This window comes from Pseudophryne corroboree, chromosome 1, assembly GCF_028390025.1.
Source record: "Pseudophryne corroboree isolate aPseCor3 chromosome 1, aPseCor3.hap2, whole genome shotgun sequence".
In the NCBI taxonomy this organism is placed as follows: Eukaryota; Metazoa; Chordata; class Amphibia; order Anura; family Myobatrachidae; genus Pseudophryne; species Pseudophryne corroboree.
Window position 1 is genome coordinate 1,146,224,538 of NC_086444.1, and position 26,218 is coordinate 1,146,250,755.

The following is a 26,218-nucleotide window of genomic DNA, read 5'->3' on the forward strand; positions in this document are numbered from 1 at the left end:
ATTGGAGGGATTTAGGAATGGCAAACACTACTGAACGCGGCTTTTGGGATTCGAACAATTCGCATTTTTCTTCCATTACCGCTTCAAATAAAGACTCAAGACCTGAGATTGCCGTGTCCTTTTCTGGAAAATCGGCGCTTAGGTTAGATTCAATGAACTCACCTTCCTCTGTATCAATGAGAATACCCTCTTCCTCCTTCCGGTATAATAGGAAGAGGTCTCTTAACTGCCTTGCGCACATTCGTTTCTGTATGTGTGGGTGGCGTTAACCTGATGAGAAATTCCTCCACCAATCTTAGTTTTATTCTATTTGCAAAGTTGAGCGTGTTCCCTTCCTTCACGCTTTCTGCAACCGCAATCTGGTTTAGCGTGCTTGGCTGGTGCTTTTGACTGAAACAGCAGACACACACATATAGAATATTCAGCGGTACTTTCACCCTTTTAATTAGGTAGAGAAAGACCGTAGGGATGATGCAAACAATAGCCTTTACCTGGCCGGCTGCGTCTTCAGAATTAAATTATTATTATTATCTTCCATATAACAGCCGTCTTACAACCCTTGCACCTCCAACTGTGAATCAGCTTTTATGAGCGGGGTTGATGTTCAGTTGCATCTCTTTATTTTCACGGATCTTTTAAATAGAAGTCCTTGAAAATATAAAGCATAAAGATCTATGATTAATATATACAGGAGGATCCTTTGCAGCAGTGACCACTATTCACCAGAAGAGGGAGCCAAATCCTCTGTATTTTTACCAGGCCAGATTTCTCATAAATAGAGGGAGCACTCATATTTTAATATAAGACCCCACCCCCTATTCTGACTGGCCAGACCTCATGTCCCCACGAAGAGGGGCGTGTTCTTGCTAACAGTGACGTTTGGCGCCTCTTAGTCCCGAAAAATGGCCGCATTTGAACATTTTGTGACACCTCAATTACATTTACAAAAGGTACCCTGTGGCTCCCGGAGCCCCTAATGTCTCAGCGCTCGTTGGCTTTGCCGTCCTCGCAGCGCGTCCCATAGCGAGACGCCTCTGCTGCATGAGTCACCCTCCACCCCGCCGCTCACACAACACAGTCTCTCCCGATCTCCTCCATATGCTGCACCGCGGAGTTACCTTGCCGCGTGTGCAGCTTAGAAGCGGGAAGGGACGGCTGCAGCTGGCCGGGAGGCTGGAAGACTAACACTGTCTCCGTGAGGCGGCGGGAGGGGGATGATCGCATGTGCCTCGTTCTTACGTCCGCTAATTTCTGCTACCCCTGCTGCGGCTACACTGATCTCCTCACCGCTGTTAACAGGGGAGATCAGTGTGTAAAAAATAAGAATTTACTTACCGATAATTCTATTTCTCGGAGTCCGTAGTGGATGCTGGGGTTCCTGAAAGGACCATGGGGAATAGCGGCTCCGCAGGAGACAGGGCACAAAAAGTAAAGCTTTCCGATCAGGTGGTGTGCACTGGCTCCTCCCCCTATGACCCTCCTCCAAGCCTCAGTTAGGTACTGTGCCCGGACGAGCGTACACAATAAGGGAGGAATTTTGAATCCCGGGTAAGACTCATACCAGCCACACCAATCACACTGTACAACCTGTGATCTAAACCCAGTTAACAGTATGATAACAGAGGAGCCTCTGAAAGATGGCTCCCTACAACAATAACCCGAATTAGTTAACAATAACTATGTACAATTATTGCAGATAATCCGCACTTGGGATGGGCGCCCAGCATCCACTACGGACTCCGAGAAATAGAATTATCGGTAAGTAAATTCTTATTTTCTCTATCGTCCTAGTGGATGCTGGGGTTCCTGAAAGGACCATGGGGATTATACCAAAGCTCCCAAACGGGCGGGAGAGTGCGGATGACTCTGCAGCACCGAATGAGAGAACTCCAGGTCCTCCTTAGCCAGAGTATCAAATTTGTAAAATTTTACAAACGTGTTCTCCCCTGACCACGTAGCTGCTCGGCAAAGTTGTAATGCCGAGACCCCTCGGGCAGCCGCCCAAGATGAGCCCACCTTCCTTGTGGAGTGGGCCTTTACAGATTTAGGCTGTGGCAGGCCTGCCACAGAATGTGCAAGTTGGATTGTGCTACAGATCCAACGAGCAATCGTCTGCTTAGACGCAGGAGCACCCATCTTGTTGGGTGCATACAATATAAACAACGAGTCAGATTTTCTGACTCCAGCTGTCCTTGCAATATATATTTTCAATGCTCTGACAACGTCCAGTAACTTGGAGTCCTCCAAGTCACTTGTAGCCGCAGACACTACAATAGGCTGGTTCAGATGAAATGCTGACACCACCTTAGGGAGAAAATGCGGACGAGTCCGCAGTTCCGCCCTGTCCGAATGGAAAATCAGATATGGGCTTTTGTAAGATAAAGCTGCCAGTTCTGACACTCTCCTGGCCGAAGCCAGGGCTAGTAGCATGGTCACTTTCCATGTGAGATATTTCAAATCCACATTTTTTAGTGGTTCAAACCAATGAGATTTTAGAAAGTCCAAAACCACATTGAGATCCCACGGTGCCACTGGAGGCACCACAGGAGGCTGTATATGCAGCACTCCCTTAACAAAAGTCTGGACTTCAGGGACTGAAGCCAATTCTTTCTGGAAGAAAATCGACAGGGCCGAAATTTGAACCTTAATAGATCCCAATTTGAGACCCATAGATAATCCTGATTGCAGGAAATGTAGGAATCGACCCAGTTGAAATTCCTCCGTCGGAGCACTCCGATCCTCGCACCACGCAACATATTTTCGCCAAATGCGGTGATAATGTTGCACGGTTACTTCCTTCCTTGCTTTAATCAAAGTAGGAATGACTTCTTCCGGCATGCCTTTTTTCTCTAGGATCCGGCGTTCAACCGCCATGCCGTCAAACGCAGCCGCGGTAAGTCTTGAAACAGACAGGGACCCTGCTGAAGCAAGTCCCTCCTTAGAGGTAGAGGCCACGGATCTTCCGTGATCATCTCTTGAAGTTCCGGGTACCAAGTCCTTCTTGGCCAATCCGGAACCACTAGTATCGTTCTTACGCCTCTTTGCCGTATAATTCTCAATACTTTTGGTATGAGAGGCAGAGGAGGAAACACATACACCGACTGGTACACCCAAGGCGTTACCAGCGCGTCCACAGCTATTGCCTGCGGATCTCTTGACCTGGCGCAATACCTGTCCAGTTTTTTGTTGAGGCGAGACGCCATCATGTCCACCATTGGTCTTTCCCAACGGGTTACCAGCATGTGGAAGACTTCTGGATGAAGTCCCCACTCTCCCGGGTGAAGGTCGTGTCTGCTGAGGAAGTCTGCTTCCCAGTTGTCCACTCCCGGGATGAACACTGCTGACAGTGCTATCACATGATTCTCTGCCCAGCGAAGAATCCTTGCAGCTTCTGCCATTGCACTCCTGCTTCTTGTGCCGCCCTGTCTGTTCACATGGGCGACTGCCGTGATGTTGTCCGACTGGATCAACACCGGTTTTCCCTGAAGCAGAGGTTCTGCCTGGCTTAGAGCATTGTAGATTGCTCTTAGTTCCAGAATGTTTATGTGAAGAGACGTTTCCAGGCTCGTCCACACTCCCTGGAAGTTTCTTCCTTGTGTGACTGCTCCCCAGCCTCTCAGGCTGGCGTCCGTGGTCACCAGGATCCAATCCTGTATGCCGAATCTGCGGCCCTCCAATAGATGAGCACTCTGCAACCACCACAGAAGAGATACCCTTGTCCTTGGAGACAGGGTTATCCGCTGGTGCATCTGAAGATGCGACCCTGACCATTTGTCCAACAGATCCCTCTGGAAAATTCTTGCGTGGAATCTGCCGAATGGAATTGCTTCGTAAGAAGCCACCATTTTTCCCAGGACTCTTGTGCATTGATGTACAGACACCTTTCCTGGTTTTAGGAGGTTCCTGACAAGCTCGGATAACTCCTTGGCTTTTTCCTCCGGGAGAAAAACCTTTTTCTGAACCGTGTCCAGAATCATCCCTAGGAACAGCAGACGAGTTGTTGGCATTAACTGGGATTTTGGAATATTCAGAATCCACCCGTGCTGTTTTAGCACTTCTTGAGACAGTGCTAATCCCATCTCTAGCTGTTCTCTGGACCTTGCCCTTATCAGGAGATCGTCCAAGTATGGGATAATTAATACGCCTTTTCTTCGAAGAAGAATCATCATCTCGGCCATTACCTTTGTAAAGACCCGAGGTGCCGTGGACAATCCGAACGGCAGCGTCTGAAACTGATAGTGACAGTTTTGTACGACGAACCTGAGGTACCCCTGGTGTGAGGGGTAAATTGGAACGTGGAGGTACGCATCCTTGATGTCCAAGGATACCATAAAGTCCCCTTCTTCCAGGTTCGCTATCACTGCTCTGAGTGACTCCATCTTGAACTTGAACTTCTTTATGTACAGGTTCAAGGACTTCAGATTTAGAATAGGTCTTACCGAGCCATCCGGCTTCGGTACCACAAATAGAGTGGAATAATACCCCTTTCCTTGTTGTAGAAGAGGTACCTTGACTATCACCTGCTGAGAGTACAGCTTGTGAATGGCTTCCAAGACCGTCTCCCTTTCGGAGGGGGACGTTGGTAAAGCAGACTTCAGGAAACGGCGAGGTGGATCTGTCTCTAGTTCCAACCTGTATCCCTGAGATATTATCTGCAGGATCCAGGGATCTACCTGCGAGTGAGCCCACTGCGCGCTGAAATTCTTGAGACGACCGCCCACCGCCCCCGAGTCCGCTTGAGAAGCCCCAGCGTCATGCTGAGGCTTTTGTAGAAGCGGGGGAGGGCTTCTGTTCCTGGGAAGGAGCTGCCTGTTGCTGTCTCTTCCCCCTTCCTCTGCCTCGTGGCAGATATGAATATCCCTTTGCTCTCTTGTTTTTAAAGGAACGAAAGGGCTGCGGTTGAAAAGTCAGTGTCTTTTTCTGTTGGGGAGTAACTTGAGGTAAAAAGGTGGATTTCCCGGCTGTAGCCGTGGCCACCAAATCTGATAGACCGACTCCAAATAACTCCTCCCCTTTATACGGCAAAACTTCCATATGCCGTTTTGAGTCCGCATCGCCTGACCACTGTCGCGTCCATAAACTTCTTCTGGCCGAAATGGACATAGCACTTACCCGTGATGCCAGTGTGCAGATATCCCTCTGTGCATCACGCATATAAAGAAATGCATCCTTTATTTGCTCTAAAGACAGTAAAACATTGTCCCTATCCAGGGTATCAATATTTTCAATCAGGGACTCTGACCAAGCTACTCCAGCACTGCACATCCAGGCTGTCGCTATAGCTGGTCGTAGTATAACACCTGTATGTGTGTATATACTTTTTTGGATATTTTCCATCCTCCTATCTGCTGGATCTTTAAGTGCGGCCGTCTCAGGAGAGGGTAACGCCACTTGTTTTGATAAGCGTGTGAGCGCCTTGTCCACCCTAGGAGGTGTTTCCCAGCGCGCCCTAACCTCTGGCGGGAAAGGGTATAAAGCCAATAACTTCTTTGAAATTAGCATCTTTTTATCGGGGGCAACCCACGCTTCATCACACACCTCATTTAGTTCTTCTGATTCAGGAAAAACTATAGGTAGTTTTTTCACACCCCACATAATACCCTGTTTAGTGGTACCTGTAGTATCAGCTAAATGTAACGCCTCCTTCATTGCCAAAATCATATAACGTGTGGCCCTACTGGAAAATACGGTTGATTCGTCACCGTCGCCACTGGAATCAGTGCCTGTGTCTGGGTCTGTGTCGACCGACTGAGGCAAAGGGCGTTTTACAGCCCCTGACGGTGTTTGAGGCGCCTGGACAGGCACTAATTGATTGTCCGGCCGTCTCATGTCGTCAAACGACTGCTTTAGCGTGTTGACACTATCCCGTAATTCCAAAAATAAAGGCATCCATTCTGGTGTCGACCCCCTAGGAGGTGACATCCCCATATTTGGCAATTGCTCCGCCTCCACACCAATATCGTCCTCATACATGTCGACACACACGTACCGACACACAGCAGACACACAGGGAATGCTCTTAACGAAGACAGGACCCCACTAGCCCTTTGGGGAGACAGAGGGAGAGTTTGCCAGCACACACCAAAGCGCTATATATGACAGGGATAGCCTTATAATAAGTGCTCCCTGTATAGCTGCTTTTATAATATAATTTTTGCCACTATTTTGCCCCCCCTCTCTTGTTTTACCCTGTTTCTGTAGTGCAGTGCAGGGGAGAGACCTGGGAGCCGTCCTGACCAGCGGAGCTGTGTAAGGAAAATGGCGCTGTGTGCTGAGGAGATAGGCCCCGCCCCTTTTTCGGCGGGCTCGTCTCCCGCTCTTTAGTGGATTCTGGCAGGGGTTAAATATCTCCATATAGCCCCCGGAGGCTATATGTGAGGTATTTTTTAGCCAAATAGGTTTTCATTTGCCTCCCAGGGCGCTCCCCTCCCAGCGCCCTGCACCCTCAGTGACTGCCGTGTGAAGTGTGCTGAGAGGAAAATGGCGCACAGCTGCAGTGCTGTGCGCTACCTTTAGAAGACTGAGGAGTCTTCTGCCGCCGATTCTGGACCTCTTCTTGTTTCAGCATCTGCAAGGGGGCCGGCGGCGAGGCTCCGGTGACCATCCAGGCTGTACCTGTGATCGTCCCTCTGGAGCTGATGTCCAGTAGCCAAGAAGCCAATCCATCCTGCACGCAGGTGAGTTCACTTCTTCTCCCCTAAGTCCCTCGTTGCAGTGATCCTGTTGCCAGCAGGACTCACTGTAAAATAAAAAACCTAAGCTAAACTTTTCTAAGCAGCTCTTTAGGAGAGCCACCTAGATTGCACCCTTCTCGGCCGGGCACAAAAATCTAACTGAGGCTTGGAGGAGGGTCATAGGGGGAGGAGCCAGTGCACACCACCTGATCGGAAAGCTTTACTTTTTGTGCCCTGTCTCCTGCGGAGCCGCTATTCCCCATGGTCCTTTCAGGAACCCCAGCATCCACTAGGACGATAAAGAAAAATAAATAAATGACGCAGCGCTCACTGAAGAGGGGACGCAGGGAGAGCTGGCTGGAGGTACTGGATAAAGCTGTGGAGGGAGGGAGGGAGTGTTGTAATAAATAGTCAGATGGCAGCAGCGTGGTGTGGGGTTAAGAAACTGGGGCTTCTGTTACTACCAGTACTCACGACACCTCTGAGTCCTCCTCCCGTTGAGAGATCTAGATCCCTTTAGCTGGGATCCTTGTCTCTCCACACTGCAGACACTTGTCCTCCTTTTACTAGGTGGACGGAGTCCTTTATTCGTTTTGTTAAGCCTGCACCCTCCTTCCATTTAGGTGGGATTGGGCAACGTCTTTTTTCCTGTGCTCAAGCCTGCACCCTCCTTCCATTTAGGTGGGATTGGGCAGCTTTCCTTAGGAAAAAGCCTGCACCCTCCTTTTAGTTAGGAGGGATTGGGCCAGTATAAAACAATAAAAATTAAAAGTAGAAATAAATAAAATAAGTAAATTGTCTTCATGGAGCAGGAGCTCCCATCTTGTGCTTCTTCCTCCTGGCACAATTTTCCAAACTGAGGGAGGAGGGATGTGAAGGGGGAGGAGCCGGCTGTGCACACAATGCTAATTTTAGATTGTGCCACACCTCCGGTTGCAAGCTTCACACCCCTACTGTATAGGACTCCAGTGTCCCCTAGTGGATGAAAGAGAAATGACAGTTAGGAGCCGATTGGCTGGTCATTTATCACTTTTCAAGGCTTAGTACATCTGGCCCTTGGAATCGGGTGGTCTTCAGTTTGCCAGCTGTCAAGATCCCGGCGCACTGTATACCGGCACCGGAATCCCGAAAGCCGGCATACTGACACTTTCTCCCTCTTGGGGGTCCACGACCCCCCTGGAGGGAGAATAAATAGCGTGGCGAGCGTAGCACGCCACCGAGCCCGCGAAGGGCTCATTTGCGCTCGCCACGCTGTCGGTATGCCGACGGTCAGGATCCCGGCGCCGGTATGCTGGTCGCCGGGAGCCTGGCCGCTGGCATACCATACTACACCCCTTGGAATCAGCTGCACAGCAATATTAATGCCATACATGAATACAAAACAGAAAGACGGCTGTTGTCCGCGCTAACACGGCTACTGGAAATTTGTGTAATCTAGCAAATGAAGGCATTGGCAATTATTTATATTTTGATCAAAACATTTACGCTTGCAGCCCATCATCAAGGGACCCCAATAATCTCTGTTCCAATGCAAGCCTAAAATGACTGTAGTGATCCACCTAGCAATGGTCTGCTTGGACGCTAGCAAACCTCTCCTGAGGGCATCATAGAGATCCAAACGATCATCTGTCCTGCACAACTCAGACCATCAAAGCCCTAATAATGTTCAGAGAGCCCTTATCTTCAGTCTAAGGCCAGGATCACAGCACAGCAACCAGTCCTAGACCCTTCTCTAGCACGTTTACCTGGAGTGACGTCGCTGGACTTCTTTGGGCTCAGCGGCACTGCCGTTTGATCAGCGGTTTCTCGTTCCTTCCCTTTCCGTCGGATGGGACTTAATGAAGGCGGGTTAGTAAGAGACGGTAGGGTTGTCTGAAAGTAACACAAACAACGAGTTGTCAGTAGTCTGCCGCATATCAAAGCCTATCATTCTGTACAGAGACAACCACACAACACAGTAACAACTGTGGAGGGAACTAAGCTTTACTAACAACTAACTAAAGGCTCTTTACTTATTAGAAACAATGGGGTGTTTAAAATACAAGACTCCTGTAATAACCAGGTTCTACTCCTGGACACTGCAGATCTAGTACTCTCTGTTACTACCTACAGAGCAAAGTGCAGAGTGGCTGGATACAACATATACAAACACAGCATAGAAAATCCAAATAGGCCACATAGGATGTAATTGTCCGAGCTCACCTTTATTACTGGCCCTGGAGTCACGTCATCAATCACATGAGCACATATATTGATGGCCTTCAGTAAATGAACAAACAGCTGGTCCACCATGCTGATCATGGAGCGATCGCCAAGAGCTGGCCATGGTTCTTCTTGTTTGTTTGCTCCCTGGTTGGTTTCATCCTCTGCTGTCCATGGATTTTTCAGAGATTTAGGGACAGTAGCTGGAATGAAATAAAAGCCCCACTGGATATCAGGCTTGGTGTGTACTAAACTACTCTCTAAATTCTGCTTTACTTTACTATTCTTTTAAAACTCAGCATACAGTAACGGTATGTAGTTAATATCCCGGCACAGTAACACGTGACATTAAGTCATTGAGATTTCTTCTACTTCAATGTACAGATATCAGAGAGAACGTGGCCAAAACCGCACTAAGCTGTGCTCTATCATAACATTAGCATTTGCTATGGATTGTTTTGCTTCCCAGCGGGCGAAGAAGTAGAACAAGATATAACTGGAGTATACAGTTTTTTTTCCTCCATCATCTGAATTGGTGACAATGAGCTCATGGGCTATAGGGGGCACAGACATAAGTTTGGGCACTTTAAAGACACTGAGCCAAGTCTGAAACTCTTCCCCTTATAGGTTCCCTATTCACTGGGAAAGAGGAGTACTGAGAACCGGGCTATCTGCTAGCACAGAACACCCAGAGCTGGGAAGGGGGTCAGGTTAGAGGCTTTACAAGACACAAGGCCCCTCTCACAGGCAACAACCGCCCAATAGGGTCACAAACATTTTTTTATGGTTTTCCTTAAATGTTGAGATCAGGAAGAAATCAAACCCCAACAAAATGAACCTCCTCCTTGCATGTGTTTTATTTATAATAGAGGAAAGCTCACCTAATCTGTAAATTGAGACCAACAGCTGCAGCTCTTTCCCCTGATCTCTCGCTGCAAGGTAGTACATTTTTCTCCTGTTCTGCAAGGTCTGTAAACGCTCCATTACACTCATGGTTCAGTCATGTTAGACAAAGGGAGTAGCGACAAAGCTAGATCTGGAGGTGGCATAATCTGTACAATTTTCCAAAATTGGCCAGTGGACATTCAGTGGGGGACGCCCTTGGCGCAGTGTGTTAGGCTGGGGCAAGATTAAGGCTTGGGAAGTGGACACTGGGTTGTCGTCATGGGATTTAAAATGGCAAAAATATTAAATGCAAAACACTGCTGATTATGCACGCAATAATATTTCCCTCCTAGATCAGGTAATCAGAATTGCTGGAAAGTGCGTCATAAATATATGTCACAGAGTCTAAGTGGAGTCCTAAGTACCTGCTATTTGCAGGTAATGTCTTCTACCTGCAGTAGGTAACAATTATTAGTCAGACCACAAAAGCTGTGAGCATCACTAGAGTGGGTGTCTTACCGACTTACCCTGTCAACCCCAGTCCTATCCCTTGTGAATAGAGGGGTGGCCTCACGTCAGCAAAGCCACGCCCCCAGGTACATGTCTGCATGTCATGCCCCTGTATTCGTCATGCTGGGGGCTTGCCCAACACTCCGGTAGCTGCTGGGTGGCACCCACCAATGCCTGTTCTCATTGCTGCTCGGTGACACCATCTGAGGGTGCTCAGCTATTTTGGTGCCACCCGCTCGTATAGCGTCAACCACTGTGGCCCGCACCCCCTAGTGGCGCCACTGCACGTTAATGTTCTAGAGGTCCTAGATTCCGATCACTGTGCTTCTCAGGATGAGTTAGTGGCTCTAATTCCAGATATCAATGCTATGTCAGCTAAGTGAGCAGTCGCCAAGGTCACATAAGTGTTCCAGGACATATAAAGACTGCTCTGAGGAACGTTATTCAGTCTCAAATCTCCTCTGTGTTGGTCATTCAATTCCCTGAAACAGTGCCACAATTCTCAGTACACAATACAGCTGGGAAGCAAGGTGAGAGGGGGTAATAAGCGAAGGGCGAAACCTGTCTCCGGTAGTGACGGCACGCCGAGCATGAGTAGAACCATGGAAGAGACGAAGGGCTGTGACCGAGAGTAATTCCAGGCTAAACGGCCACCGAGTAGGTGAAGTCCGTCGCTGACGTGCTAGAGAAGAGGGCTGTGAAAACAGGAGAGAGGAGGACCCTGCTCCTAGGAGCTTACAATCTAGAAGAGAGGAAGACTGACAGATGACAAGAAGGGTGAGCATGTGGATGGGAACATGGGAGCAGGAAGTAGGAGAGGTAGAAATGACGGAGGTAGGAGGGTGGGGTGAGACACCCGGTGACAAGGTTACTATATGTGGTGGAAGGGTAGGCTTTGATGAACAGGTTGAGCTTTCTATGCACGTTTAAAGCTATGCAGGGTCAGGGAGAGCCTGATGGAGCAAGGGGGGCCATAGGCGCAAAAGTAGTAAGGTATGTGACCACATATCTGCACTATTCAGTTCTGTGCTTACGTACATACCTGCCAGCAAGTTTCCAGCAAGGATCAGGGCATCCTGATGAGCAGAGAGATCAAGGGGGAACCAGACAGAAGACAGCAGAGATAGCATCATATTGGCCATGCCAGCGGTGCAGCTTTTCCGGGGCTCCTCTGAGGGGCTCTGCTGGGAAATGCTGGAAACAAACACAATTGCAGCTTTATATTTATATGCCAGACTGAGAAAAACTGCACCTTTACCATTACTACATGAACTAACAACATGTATCTACCATCATAGTCAGAAATGCACGGCTCTCCAGAACTGCCTACACTGCACACCCCTTTATTATGCCTCACTGTGCCACATATGTGATACCCGCATCTCTTAGGTTGTGTCCCTGCTTCTGGCATACACACTCTTCCATTCGCTGACAACCTGCTCGCTGTGACAGCAAATCACATACCCACCTTCTGAGTAAATGTTGCAGGCTGGGTTTGAAAAATGACAGCTAGGAGCTGTTTGGCCGATACATTATCTCCATCCACTTTACTGTAGCTCTATCAAAGGCTTAGTAAATAGACCACTTTGCCCTCAGCAAGTGTAAAGGAAGGATTCAACGGCAAATGTACTGTAAGTGTAGCCCTGCAATCATACTACTGCAGAGGTCTGATCATAAAAATATACTGATATTTATCCCTTAATACTTACAGTATAAAACCAATTCATAGGGAAATATAAAAACAATGCTTGGAGATTCTTTAATATCATGATTAACAGATCACACTTTCATACCCAGATGCAGCTTAACCAAGTAACACTCCAGGTCACCTAGGTGACCCTTAGTTTACACATGCAGTGACCCAAGCTTCAGGCTGTTAACCAGTCCTCTGAGTTTATCAAGCTACTAATTTCCGTCATGTGCATTTCTAACCACCAATCACATCCCATTATTATTCCTACCTAAAAACAGACACTGCAGGTCAGATTACCTACAGCCGAATTACCTGAAGGAGCGGCCTCGGTTCTTATACACTTGGATCCGTGAAGTCTGTGCGCCGGAGGAAATGACGTACCCACAATGCCACCCGACACTCCATGTGCATACTGGATATACCGTTGATAGCAGACATAAAGCTTCGCAGCAACCAAACTAAACGGCGAGAGTACAGAAATAAGTCCTAGGTTATATAAATCAGTCTGTTGGCTTGCAATTCTATTTTATGGCTTCTGGCGTCATGGACAAACCGCCTTTCCCAAATCATGGCATCGGTTAATGATAGTATGGTAACTATCGAAAAAAATAAAGCAAATAAAAAAAATAAAAAAACATAAACTAAGCTTAATACCCTAACCCCTAGCCCTCAAGGGCAGACTGGATGGCCATAGATATAGTTTTTATCTGTTGTCAAATTCTATGTTTCTATGAATTGTGCTTTAAACTCTATAGCCAAAACCGTTTATAAGTCGCATGGTCAACAGTACCCATGACGACATCACAATGTAAACATCAGAATACCGATGCAGCTAAAACTGTCAACACCATGTCAACATTCTCAAACAATCGACTGGTTCATAATGTCAACATCTGAAATGTTGCCATGTGAAATGTAGACATTCAGAGGACACCGATGGTTAGGGTTAAGCACCACCACAGGGGTAGGGGTAGCATCGAAGATCCGTGCTGGAAGCTGATGTCACTACACAGCCGATACCACTAGGCCACAAAGAGGCAGTTTGTCGACAGTTCTTCATGTCGACATATCCAGGTAGACATGATGAATGTAAACATGGTCTCTGTCAACACGCTGCATGACGACAGCTCAATCATGTTGACATAATCATGTTGACATTCTCATGTCGGCCTGACGACTGTCGACATGATAATCATTGATAAATTATACCACACCCGCCAAAACCCAAACAGAAGTGGTGACACTGCATCCGGAACCCGATTGTACTAATGATCCAAAGTGGGTCGGAGGTTTATTAATAAAACAGGCCTATGCATTAGAGTTAGTTATAAAAAAAAAAACAGCCACAAACGTGGGCAGAATCCTATACCCTTATTCACTGTACTATGGGGGTAATTCCAAGTTGATCGCAGCAGGAAATTTTTTAGCAGTTGGGCAAAACCATGTGCACTGCAGGGGGGGGCAGATATAACATGTGCAGAGAGAGTTAGATTTGGGTGTGGTGTGTTCAATCTGCAATTTAATTTGCAGTGTAAAAATAAAGCAGCCAGTATTTACCCTGCACAGAAACAAAATAACCCACCCAAATCTAACTCTCTCTGCAAATGTTATATCTGCCACACCTGCAGTGCACATGGTTTTGCCCAATTGCTAACTTTCTTGCTGCTGCGATCAACTCAGAATTACCCCCTATGTTAAAAAGAGAACTTGTTTTTATTATAATTGCTTTTTAGGTTAATACTACTAGAATAGCAGAGGCCACTTGGATTAGTTTAGCCCTAAATGCGCAATTAGGAAACCCTCTCTGCCGTCAGTCACTATTGATCAGAGTTGATGACGGCCACATTTACCGTGAGAGCTCGTGTGGTCGATGTGGTCAGGGCGTGAGAAACAGCGGTGATAACCTTGGACAAGTTATTCTCCATACTGACATCGGTGGGACTCTGCAGAATATTGTACCCTCGGTAAATCCTGCAGGAAGAGTCAGAACAAACATATAGAATGATCTCACTGTGGCCTGAACTTTCAGCACAGTTCACTAAACTACAATGTACCCAATAGTGAGTTGGATGCAGTAGCACCTGTGTCTTTTGCTGCAGCTGCGTCTGATGCCAATCCCTTATCCCGATTTCATCTAAACTGAGACACTCACATGCAGCATCTAGAGACGGTGCTTTTCCTTCTTAGAGCGTCTTTAGACGCACTATTGAAACTATGCCTATGGCAGGTGCAGGTTCTCCACCGGAAAATGGCATCCTTTATGAGTGCCTGGGTGTCTTTGGACACAGACACTCTCAGCAACACCCCGCATCGATTTAGCCACAGCCATTACTGCAGAGGAACTCCTGCTAAACTCCAGTGAGACTGCGTCCTTTGCTGTAGTGGGTCTCTGAGTGGTAACAATTGGGACCCATGTGCAACTCTGACGCATGGGCAGACTTACAAGACTGGCCAACTGCGTGCTGCACTGTGCCCAGCCCTGACTCAGCCCAATGTGTCACCCCTGACAGTGAGAACATCCATTACAGAGATTACAATGTATCTTGTAATGTAAGTTACCGGGAATAAGCGGACTTAATGGACCAACTGGGAGCGAGACTCGTATAAACACATGCTAGCCTCAAACTGCAAACTAAAAGGTAGTGTAAACCCAAAACACAACATGTTCTATATCAAGAACATGTAGAGTGCATCCGGAAAGTATTCACAGCGCTTCACTTTTTCCACATTTTATGTTATGTTACAGCCTTATTCCAAAATGGAATAAATCACATGTACATAAGTAATCACAGCCTTTGCTCAATACTTTGCTGATGCAGCAATTACAGCCTCAAGTCTTTTTGAATATGATGCCACAAGCTTGGCACACTTATCTTTGGCCAGTTTTGCCCATTCCTCTTTGCAGCACCTCTCAAGCTCCATCAGGTTGGATGGGAAGCGTCGGTGCACAGCCATTTTCAGATCTCTCCAGAGATGTTCAATCGGATTCAAGTCTGGGCTCTGGCTGGGCCACTCAAGAACATTCACAGAGTTGTCCTGAAGCCACTCCTTTGATATCATGGCTGTGTGCTTAGGGTTGTTGTCCTGCTGAAAGATGAACGGTCGCCCCAGTCTGAGGTTGAGAGCGTGCTGGAGCAGGTTTTCATCCAGGATGTCTCTGTACATTGCTGCATTCATCTCTCCCTCTATCCTGACTAGTCTCCCAGTTCCTGCCGCTGAAAAACATCCCCACAGCATGATGCTGCCACCACCATGCTTCACTGTAGAGATGGTATTGGCATGGTGATGAGCGGTGCCTGGTTTCCTCCAAACATGACGCCTGGCATTCATGCCAAAGTGTTCAATCGTTGTCACATCAGACCAGATAATTTTGTTTCTCATGATACGAGAGTTCTTCAGGTGCATTTTGGCAAACTCCAGGTGGGCTGCCATGTGCTTTTTTACTAAGGAGTGGCTTCCGTCTGGCCACTCTGCCATACAGGTCTGATTGGTGGATTGCTGCAAAGATGGTTGTCCTTCTGGAAGATTCTCCTGCTGTAGCTCTGACAGAGTGACCATCGGGTTCTTGGTCACCTCCCTGACTAGGCTGTAACATAACAAAATGTGGAAAAAGTGAAGCTCTGTGAATACTTTCCGGATGCACTGTATTTCCTGATGCGTACATGCTTTTTTTTACGCTTATTCAAAAACTCCACAGCCAGACATTTGGGGTGTAAAGGTGACATGGCGCTGAGCATCACTTTATTAACCATTCCATAGGCACTAACGAGCGCACATCACCTGGAACTGAATCTACCCCCTAAAATAGGTAACACATGGTAACCACTTGCACTAAGCGGCAGATCATATGCAAATATACCATATACCAAACACTTCAAGGTCAGCCACTGTACAGGAACATTCACATTTCTGAATAAGAAGCCTGATTTCAATAGACTCTATAGCAGTAATCATTATGGAAAAATTCTGGTAAAAACATTTGAGGGGGGAAACAAACTAGCCACTCGCAGAAATGATACGGTTACTCTCGAAGCTATTCACTAAAACAGCCTCTTCCCCACACTATAAACACGTGCACTAACCCACTTATTCTGTGTAATGCAGAATCAATGGGCAGTATCCTAATCCAGGAGATTAAATGGGTGTGGTTCATTAGGTCGACATACATTGGGTCGACCACTGAAGGTTGTATGCATTAGCTCGACATGGAAAAAAGGTTGACATTGAAAAAGGTCGACGTGGAAAAAGGTCGACATGAGGTTGTTGTTTTTTTACTGTTTTTGGTGTTGTTTTCTTTGTAAAGTGACGGGGAACCCCAATTAGTGAACCGCGTCCGCTCGCCATGCTTCGGGCAAGGTGCCTCGCTCCGCTACCGCTGCACTCGGCACAGGATACCGTTCCCAATTATAGTCCACGTGGATCGTTAAGTATGAAAAAGGTGAAAAAATGGAAAAAAAATTTTAAAAACTCATGTCAACCTAATGCATGTCGACCCTTCAGTGGTTGACCCAATGCTGGTCGACCTAACGACCGCCTCCCGATTAAATGTCAGGTGCGCAAAACGTCAGTTTTTCACAACTGTTTATTTTCCGCTTTTTTCTGATGTTTCACCAATTTTTTTATTTTTATTTTTTATAGGCTATCTAATTAGGATCGCCCGTATAAAAACAGCTTTCCTCCCGAAAACACACAGGTTCAGTGAAACCTGTGCGTTTTCTTGAGCAACAGCCCCGTTTTTGCTTGAAAACGGGGCTGTTTCCAGGAATCTGGTTTCAAATGCCGAGGCAGGTGAAACAAAATCCCTGATAAGCCACGGCAGCCTGTCAGTGTCCCATGCCTGCCGCAGCAGCACACTGGGACTGCAGTGAGGGCGCCGCGGCCCGGGAGCCGGTACTCAGCATTGTGACCCTCAGCAGGGGGAAGGCGGTGCAGCGCCATGACCCACATCCCCCCTCTTCCCTGCCCCCGATCACATGATGGGGGACCGGTCAGGTGACTGGGGAGCCAGAGGTGCAGCACTGCACCGGGAGCTAACATTGTTCCAGGAGGCTGGGACTACACCCACCATTCCCGTGTCCCCTGGTACTACACACTGTTCTGTTTTATAGGGTCTGGCCCAACAACAACAACCACTAAAGCCTAACAGTTCTCTATCAAAAGGGAAATTAACACAATTTCCACAGCAGTGATTGGTATTACAGATAAACACAGAAGAAGGGGTTAGAATATTTATAGTGATAGATATGAATTTTAGTTTCCCATTACAGTATTTTTGTTAGGTTAGGAATAATTGTGATGTCATTTCTGTACAGTGTAGAGATTGCAGCACAGTGATGGTCTCTGGACTCTTCCAGACGGCAAACGGTGCTCATACCTGGTGACCGTACTGATGGCAAAGTGCGACGCCGGCTGAGTTTCATGCATGAGAAGCTTCAGGTAGACACTGCTTTGGTCTCTGGCTGCTGCTACCACAGGGTCTGCCTGCCCTTGATCACAGTTGTAAAACAACTTGGGAACCAGTCTGTGTAACAACAAAGCAAAAGGAAGATTTGAAAATAAAAGAGGTGACAGCGGCTGTGCTTGTGTCCCCAAACCACATTAACAATGGGAATCTCTCCAAGCTATGAACCAATGGTTACATGCACGGATTGGCCCACATTTACACTAAGCGACTGGGTGGAGAGACTGGTTCAAACCCTGTTATACCCGGCGTAACATGGAGAAACCCCATTAGCAACACTGAAATGTGCATTAACAAAAGAGACATCGTCCCATTCATGCTGACTAATTACCGGACTAATGAGGCTGCAGCTACATGCCTCACCCGCGCATCTTCATCTCCCAGAAGGCTGACAATCACGCCGTTTAACACACGGTCCTGAAGGTGTAGCAGCTGCAGAAGACACAGATCACATATTAGAATAAAACCAGTAGCCCGTCCACTTCTGTTTCAGTCAAAACACTTGTTTGAAAATAACTTAAAAATTAAAACCTCAAATCACTTTCATGCATCATAATGGCCATAGTTCAAGTGGGTGCAATCTCTTTTTACTTTCAGCTGGCAGTCAACCCAGTTATAATGACTGACATTTTGTCATAGATCAACACAATCCAGTGCTACAGGCCGTTTGTACAGTACAAACAAAATTCCATGTTTAGTTACCATTTGTGCTCACCTGTAGGTGCTGCTTCCAGGACCGCCATGTATCTATACTAGCATTTCTTACTTTGTAACGCTGGAGGTTCATTTGTCATGTGGATACAATTAGAAGTACAAGTATGTGCACAAAAGATGCCCAAGAATAACACAAGCAAAATACTGCCACCTTCTGGTTAGAGGGAAAGGTGCAAAATATAATGTACCTTCCATGCAGCAATGCTTTATAGTTCTTGCACAACTCATTTAATAAAATGTATAAAACCTGGTCAGTTCTTTGCAGAGGTCTTTTATATTATATGAAACTCCATTTCAGCTTTCAGGGCACCAGCCAGCTGTTTTAAAATGCCCTTTGTAATATACTATATTCAGAAAAGATTAGCTGCACTCACCCCAGTATAATGGTGGACACCTCTATGGAGCCCTTCTGCTCGTCCTTCCAAGAAACTGATTAACCTGCAACAAAACCCCCCAGACAAGTTGGAAGTATGAGAGAACATAGAGAACACACACTGGACACCTCATTATTCTGCTGTAATTAACAACAAGCATCAAACCATAGCTGCCCCCCCCCCCCCCCCCCCCCCCACAGATTAGCCCTAGCCGCCAGCCCCAAGGGTTAGGGTAGGGGTAAAATACTTACCCCTTTCTAGTGTTGGGATCCCGCAGTCGGTCATGTGACCGCCAGCATCCCGACAGCCAGTCTTTGATACCCAAAATGTTTAAAGGGGGGGGGGGAGAAGAAAAAAAAAGCAGCTTGCTTTCCCTTTTCTGTGATTAGACACCTCGTTCAATGAGGAATGGATCACACCTAACTGTGGACTCCCGGCAGACGTTTGTTCAAGATCCCGACGTCAGTATTCCAAACATCAAGCCCACAGTCAATACGAAACTTTGTATATATTATATATCACTTTATATTAACTCACCCAAAGTCAATTTCTGCAAGTGTTTCCAAGAGCTCCGTCCTCACCAGCCAGTAGGAGCTGTTTTTTAGGGTGAGCAGATCGACCATCAGCTGTAATCCAAGCTCGCTGTATGTACTACAACATAAGCTTGATATGCAGTGCTGGAAATAGAAACACAGGTATGTTCCCCGGACGTTTGGACCGAAACAATCATAGTATTACCTCTGTATATCAGACTAAAGCAGAACATATAAATAATAATTGGAATAAAAAGAACAATAACGCAGGAAAGAAAATTAACCTGCTTCTTCTGGACACATTAACACAGTGAACGGCTGCTCACATAAACTCATGCGTCTGCATGGACGTCCTTTTAATTACACCTGTTTACTGTTCATCTTTTTTTTTTTTGTTAGACTTCATGCAGCCCATATGAATTATCATTGTGTTTCTTTATACTCATAGGGCACGATACTAAGGGTTGGGGCTGCATTACAGGCGGCCGGGATCCCGGCGGTTAGCATCCAGACACCTGGATCCCAGCTGCAGAACGCCAGCGCTGGGGGCGAGCGCAACAAAGTCCCTTGCAGGCTCGGAATAGTCCCCGTTAGTCGGCATAACGACTGTCGGGATTTTCGGGGGTTGGAATGTAGTGGTCGGTATTGTCACCGGTGGTCTCCTGACCGCCAGTCACATAACTACATCCCGATACTAATACTACTCCTAAGTACCCGGACACTATAATCAACTTTGTATGCGGCTTCAACACCAATAAGCTACATTTAGGAAAAGGCCCTGGAATCGCTACCCACGGCAGGGCGTATATGGATGGATGGATGAGAACACATCTGTACTGGCCACTTGGATAGAGAGCAGATATTTCCTTACAATGTATTTCTTGCCTGTGTTCTAGTGTGTGCCGTAAGTGTACTCTACGGCTAACGTGCCTTGTAGAAAGAGGTGTATGCACAGCAACAAAGCAGGAACAAACCCCCACAACTTGCAGGCCCATAATGGCAGCGTACAGAGCGGATCCTTGCACTCACCCTGACTGCAGCACAAGCCAACTTGCACGTAACAGACGATTCGTCTCGCAGGCACTTCTGTAACAGAGGAATGCAGTCCTCCATAGAAAAGGTATTCCCTACCGAAAAGTAATCACACACACATTACATTACTGTATTCTGCCCCATACAGTACAGTATTCCCTACACAATAATACTCTGATGTAGATCTTTCTCATACACATTTTCTAACAAGTTAGTTATTCACTGTATAATATATGCTGCAACTGACAAGCTTGATAACTATGATGGTAACTATGTAGCATCCTGGGCAATGTGCCGGCTAGTGTCATATACCTGGGATAGAACAACTCTAAGGGTGGTACTCAATTGTTTGAAAAGTCAGTTGGGTGTCTGTCCTATCTAATAGACAGGAAAAAACAGACACCCAACCGACTTTTCAAACAATTGAATTCCCCCCTAAGAATTATCTACATTTTGAAAAATTATAAAATTAGAACTTCTGATAGAACTAGATAGTGAAAATATCAATGTGATCAGAATTAGACTCAAAATGATTGTCACTAAAGTTGTATAGAATAAATTAGAAGTAAAAGCTTACTGCCCACTTTACAAATTACTCTACTGTAGTTGCCAATGATATTTCAGTTTACAGATGTCCATCAATGTTCTTGTGATGAACAATCTAGTATTTACAGCTTCTAGTAAAGTTACCATCACAAATCCTAGATTGGCAACAGGGTGCCTCTTGCCCTAAGGTCTCCTCATTACCAGTACTGCTGAGAATTGGGACAGAACTGCACACATCCAGATCTGTTATCTACTGATCTATAAACTGCCCAGTTCTACGTAAAACATTGCACTCAGATGTTGGTTTGGGGTTTTCAGATATCAGATAAGTTACCTGTACAGCTTTTAACAATGGCTAGCCACTGCTCAGCATCATAGCGAGACTTGTTCAGTATAGAAAAGACCAGAGTTCCACACAGAATGGACAAGGCTCCCCTAACCTGAGGGTCTCCGTGATTAATGTAGTCCAGGATGTCTGAAACATATTGTACGTCTGTAGTGGAGGAGAGGAAAAAAACACCGTCAGTCACCAGCACCAGACATCTTTAACAGAGCTCAGGCAGTGCACGAGCAGCGGAGCGCCGACAGTGCACGAGCAGCGGAGCGCCGACAGTGCACAAGCTGCGGAGCGCCGACAGTGCACAAGTTGCGGAGCGCCGACAGTGCACAAGGGGGGGTACTGCACGAGCGACGGAGCGCCAGCACTGCATGACTGATGGGGCCCACGCACTGTATAATTACACAATTTAATTTAAGATTACTTAAAATAAACTCCTTTTATTCTGATTAACATACAAATTAAACAAAAAAAATAGCTTACTTTACTAATAATAGAAATTATAATACACTAACTATTTTATTATATATACTTTATATCAAAAAAGGATGAAAAAAGTGAGCTCCCATTCAGTCCCCATGCAATCCTCCAAACCTGTTTGCAGCATACCCCATTTGTGATTGCTACATGAGCGATGATTGCTGTGTGTGGGGTACATGAATAAAAACTGCAATATGCAATCTAACCAGCTCAGAAACGTGACGTCCGATTCGGACTACAAATAATGATACAGATAAGGGCACGGCCAACTTTCAGAATTAGGAAATGTATTCATTGCAGAAGTTTAAAAACATATTAAGGTGGAAGATCCTCTGGCAGCAGCAGCGCACCACAAGCGGGATAATACACAAGAAGCATAGGCGTGACAGTACCTGAAGGATTGTTACATTCGGTCTGCAGCTTGAACAGCCTGCTGAAGAAAGCTTCAGGATACAGAGCCACCGCTGCCCCGGCACAGCTCAGCGCCAAGGCTTTCACGCTGACCCGCACTTCTCTGTCTGGAACCAGAGCTGGAGAACACAAACGTCACAACAAGGTAACAGCACTGTCACACGGAATATCATCCTCGCTCATCTTAACCATTACAGTATCAGAAGAAGGAATTAGGGGTTGACGTATCAAGCCGTGGAGAAGTTGCCCATAGCAACCAATTAGCTTTGATGTAGCATATATCAAGCACATTGTATAAAATGAAAGGTAGACGCTGATTCTTTGCTTTGGGAAGCTTCTCCACTTTTTTCACGGCTTGATAAATTCCCCTCATTGGGAGCAATGGACGGTGCCAGGAATGTTGTATTGGTATTCAAATATTTGTATGGTAATACAAAATGACAATCCCTATAGCCTAGAATACAAATGTCTTCTGTTAAATCTATTATCCCTCAGGTCCATTGGGGGGCCTCCACACAATGCGGCATACAGTCTGTATACAGTGCGGTGGCAGAAGCTTGAGCACTTTACATTAATGTACACGTACAGTAATTACTCTTTATAACCAGGCAGGCCGTTCAGTTGTATTGAGTGACTGCTGGAGCTGGGCACTTTTTTCATGGCATCCTATGGCAGTCACTTTATGAAGCTCCATTTTCTTTCCATTCAAGATGGAGCACCTCACTCTGCCTCTAGGAAATGCCTCTAGGGGGAGCTAGTCAGTGCAGACATACAACTCCCGTACTATGGAACTGTACTGTTATCACAGCTGACTCCCTGCTGTGCTCTTAGACAGGAACAGGTTTTTGAATCTGTTCCACACATATTTATGAAAATGACTAGTAAATGTGTCATATATAATATATATAGGTGGCATTTTAGGTCTAGAGTCCAGAAGTCAGGTTTGTTTGTCACCACTTTTCGATTAGGCTCCAGTTCTCAGAGTGATAACAATGTAATGGTGTTCTTACCTCCCTTCTGTCCAGTGAGCAGGAAGGAAGCAGAAAGCAGACGTACACAGTGCACTAAAGGTGGCGCATCGGTATCCGTGTAATGTCCTATGTCTCCCTTCATCCTGGGGAGCTGCAACATGAACGAAAACAATAAGGGGGCATAAGCATCTCATACTCACTATGGACACAGGAATAAAATACTGCGCATGTGTCATCTGCATAATACACAAATTGTCACCTTATTTTCCAAGTCTCCCGGCTCCACCATTTCCTCCTTGGTGACAAAGCGGTCAACGCTGCTATCGGAGGACTGACGGCTGTGGCCCATGGTTTTTAATAGATGACTCTGGTTCAGCCCTACAGAGATAAGGAAGACGTATATGTTTAAATTAAATATTTCTTAGAAGAAAACAATCAGAAATTTGTACTAAAAACACACAATAAAAAAAGGTGCATTTGATTATAGGGATATAGCACAAATAGATATACTTACAGCGTACCTGTTAGATTAGAAGGAACAGTATAAAATCTGAAGCCAGTAACTACCTGTTAAGTGTGCAGACTGCACTGTGTAATGAAAATTCCCATCATTTTATCCTTAATAAATTAATGGCTAAAAATAAACATTACAACATATCTTGCTGTAATTCCTCTGCTACTAGCTTTTAATTTTTTCATTTGTTTCCTTTACAAACAATAAAATTGGGAACCTATATTTATCCCACCGTTCACCTTTATAATGCTTAATGAGAAGCCAACTACTAGGCTTATAATAGCTCATCATGTGGCCTCTGTCATGTATTCTTCTGTACATAGGACTCTTCCCTCCCAGGTGGTAGCGGATGTTCCATCAGACCCCAATTTGCTCCTTCCACCCCTTCCATTACTTATTTACTCCCAATTGCTAGTGTTATGAAATACTTAAATCTAACAGGACGATAAACTGAATGAAACAAAGGATCACATACCTATAATAATAAACAAAGTGGAAATACAGTATAAAAATCAACAAACAATTCACCCTGGTGCAGTATACTGTAAGTAATAAACTGCATTATTATTATTATTAGTTATTATTATAAGTGAATGTATAAATCAGAAATGACTCCTCAGTGAAAAGCAGATGAATGTAAGGAACCTTAGAACCTAATTTTATTGTTTCAGCAATGATGTCTATAAAGAGGACAAGCACATTACAACCCATAAAATACAGCCAATCTACCAAGAGACGGGTTCCCGAAACAGTCTGCTAGCTCTTCCTGGAGAATGAGCGCCCCTTCATCTTCCTCATCCTGCAGCTGTCCGATCTGCATGCCGGAATACTGGCTCTCAGCACCGTCAATTACCTGCAGGTTACAGATACAAGAGACTCCTAGAAGCATCTACCAAATACCAGGACGAGGATTCACCAAATAGCAATACAAATCATAAATGATCTCCTAAAGCAAAGCACGAGAGTTAAGGGACAAAGCAATAATTAGGGGTCTAATAGCAATAGTTTAGTTTTCATACCAGTCTCTCAATGACCTATACCAAACCAGAAAAGCCAGGTGAAACTAGAGGACATCATGCCATGAACACAGATCATACAAAGCATTGCAGCACTCAATATCGAGAAGCCACATATACAATGTAGCTATATACAGCATAGCCTTTAACAATGTCAAATCTGAGCATTTAACATGCTTCAGTAGGCAGAGTATGGGCTGAATGGTTTGAGAAACGTTAGTGATTTATTACCAAGCTGAAGATAAACCAACCAGACTAGCATCCTGGAAGGACAGCACGCCATATGCTCGAAAAGGACGTAAACGGTTCACCATGATGTGTACACAATTTAAAGGCTTTCCACATGAAACGGAGGGCTATCTACAAGGAGCTATGCCATCAAAACATATTTTAACAGAGTCCCTTAAAGCCAACTGTAATGGAAAGAAAATATAGAGACGGGAAACCTAGAACTTAAAATACCATAGTCTCAAATTCTTGTCACATTCCACATGATACAAACTTTATAGGCTCTTACCCTAAGTCAGAGGTTCTCAAACACGGTCCAGGTTATAGGTATAGCCATGAATTAGCACAGATGGTTAAATCAAATTGGATGAGGTGCTAATTAAGTCACCTGTGGAAAAGTGATCCGTCTGCCAATATGTCCCCTACCCTATATGTACAGTAATTGCTGTTTCCATGCACTCTACTACAGTTTATATTGCACTTCCTGTACCTGGTTTGAAGCTCATGAAGTCTCAGCTATCTACAGAATGATGCCTTTACCATATTACCAAGCCATAGAATTTGGACATAGTACTGGAAATTTCCATTTATTATGCTGACTAGTTCATGCTGGGATTGTGTTGTGGTGGATGGTAAGAAACGGCACACAGATCCGTCCTGAGGAAGAGGTCAGGAGCTCCAGGCCAGGTACAGGTGTAGTATAAACTCCGGTGACATCATCTCATATGTTAAGGCCTCAGTTACCCACAAAAGATACTCTAAAGGGCCCCATACACTACAACGATAAGTCTGAGGCGATTTCCCTTGAACTCTTCCTGGCGCTTCCCGGGAGTGGTTCCATACGATTTTATACGATTTGGTACATTTTGCATGTGATATATCGTATGTGATCCAAGCCATGCATGCAGGAACTGACATATCACGAGTGCAGCACTAACGATCTAGGGGAACCGATCCGACCCTAACGGAAACACGCATTGGATCAGATTGGATACACCTCCAAAATGCCCTATTTCAACCGATATATCGGCCCGAATGCCCGAAATTGGATGAAATCAGGCATTATTATTCTAGTGTATGGGGCCCTTAAGAAGAGTACCAGGCTTCCAAATATCTGTGGGTCGCGTCTTAACATTCCATTATTATACTCAACTCATAGTTGCCCGCCTTTGTATTGCTTCATAGGGTGTATGGGGTAGCATGCCCAAGATGCACTAAAATCTACACAAAAAAAAGCATTTTGGAAAGTGTTTGTAGTAATGAAATGCAGATACTTATGACACAAAAAATAAGAATTTACTCACCGGTAATTCTATTTCTCGTAGTCCGTAGTGGATGCTGGGGACTCCGTAAGGACCATGGGGAATAGACGGCTCCGCAGGGCACATCTAAAGAAAGATTTAGGTCTATCTGGTGTGCACTGGCTCCTCCCCCTATGACCCTCCTCCAAGCCTCAGTTAGGACACTGTGCCCGGAAGAGCTGACACAATAAGGAAGGACTTTGAATCCCGGGTAAGACTCATACCAGCCACACCAATCACACCGTATAACTCGTGATAGGAACCCCGGTTAACAGTATGATAACAACGGAGCCTCTGAACAGATGGCTCGCAATAACAACCCGATTTTGTTAACAA

The 26,218-nt window shown here is 45.8% G+C and overlaps 1 protein-coding gene across 4 annotated transcripts in view; it reads right to left on the minus strand.

Annotated features, from left to right (window-relative positions):
- Positions 1-26,218, minus strand: part of HTT (huntingtin) — a 517,727-nt gene that overhangs the window by 387,765 nt on the left and 103,744 nt on the right. For all 4 annotated transcript variants that reach the window (XM_063924321.1, XM_063924312.1, XM_063924303.1 and 1 more), the window contains 15 exons: positions 24,067-24,190; positions 23,083-23,201; positions 22,863-22,974; positions 21,834-21,971; positions 20,959-21,117; positions 20,076-20,173; positions 19,051-19,190; positions 18,514-18,577; positions 17,757-17,857; positions 17,339-17,485; positions 13,815-13,935; positions 12,277-12,422; positions 11,314-11,465; positions 8,877-9,079; positions 8,420-8,546 (listed from right to left, as the gene is read on the minus strand). In XM_063924321.1, the coding sequence (XP_063780391.1) occupies positions 8,420-8,546; positions 8,877-9,079; positions 11,314-11,465; positions 12,277-12,422; positions 13,815-13,935; positions 17,339-17,485; positions 17,757-17,857; positions 18,514-18,577; positions 19,051-19,190; positions 20,076-20,173; positions 20,959-21,117; positions 21,834-21,971; positions 22,863-22,974; positions 23,083-23,201; positions 24,067-24,190 (1,951 nt within the window). The remainder of the gene's footprint in view (positions 1-8,419; positions 8,547-8,876; positions 9,080-11,313; positions 11,466-12,276; positions 12,423-13,814; positions 13,936-17,338; positions 17,486-17,756; positions 17,858-18,513; positions 18,578-19,050; positions 19,191-20,075; positions 20,174-20,958; positions 21,118-21,833; positions 21,972-22,862; positions 22,975-23,082; positions 23,202-24,066; positions 24,191-26,218) is intronic.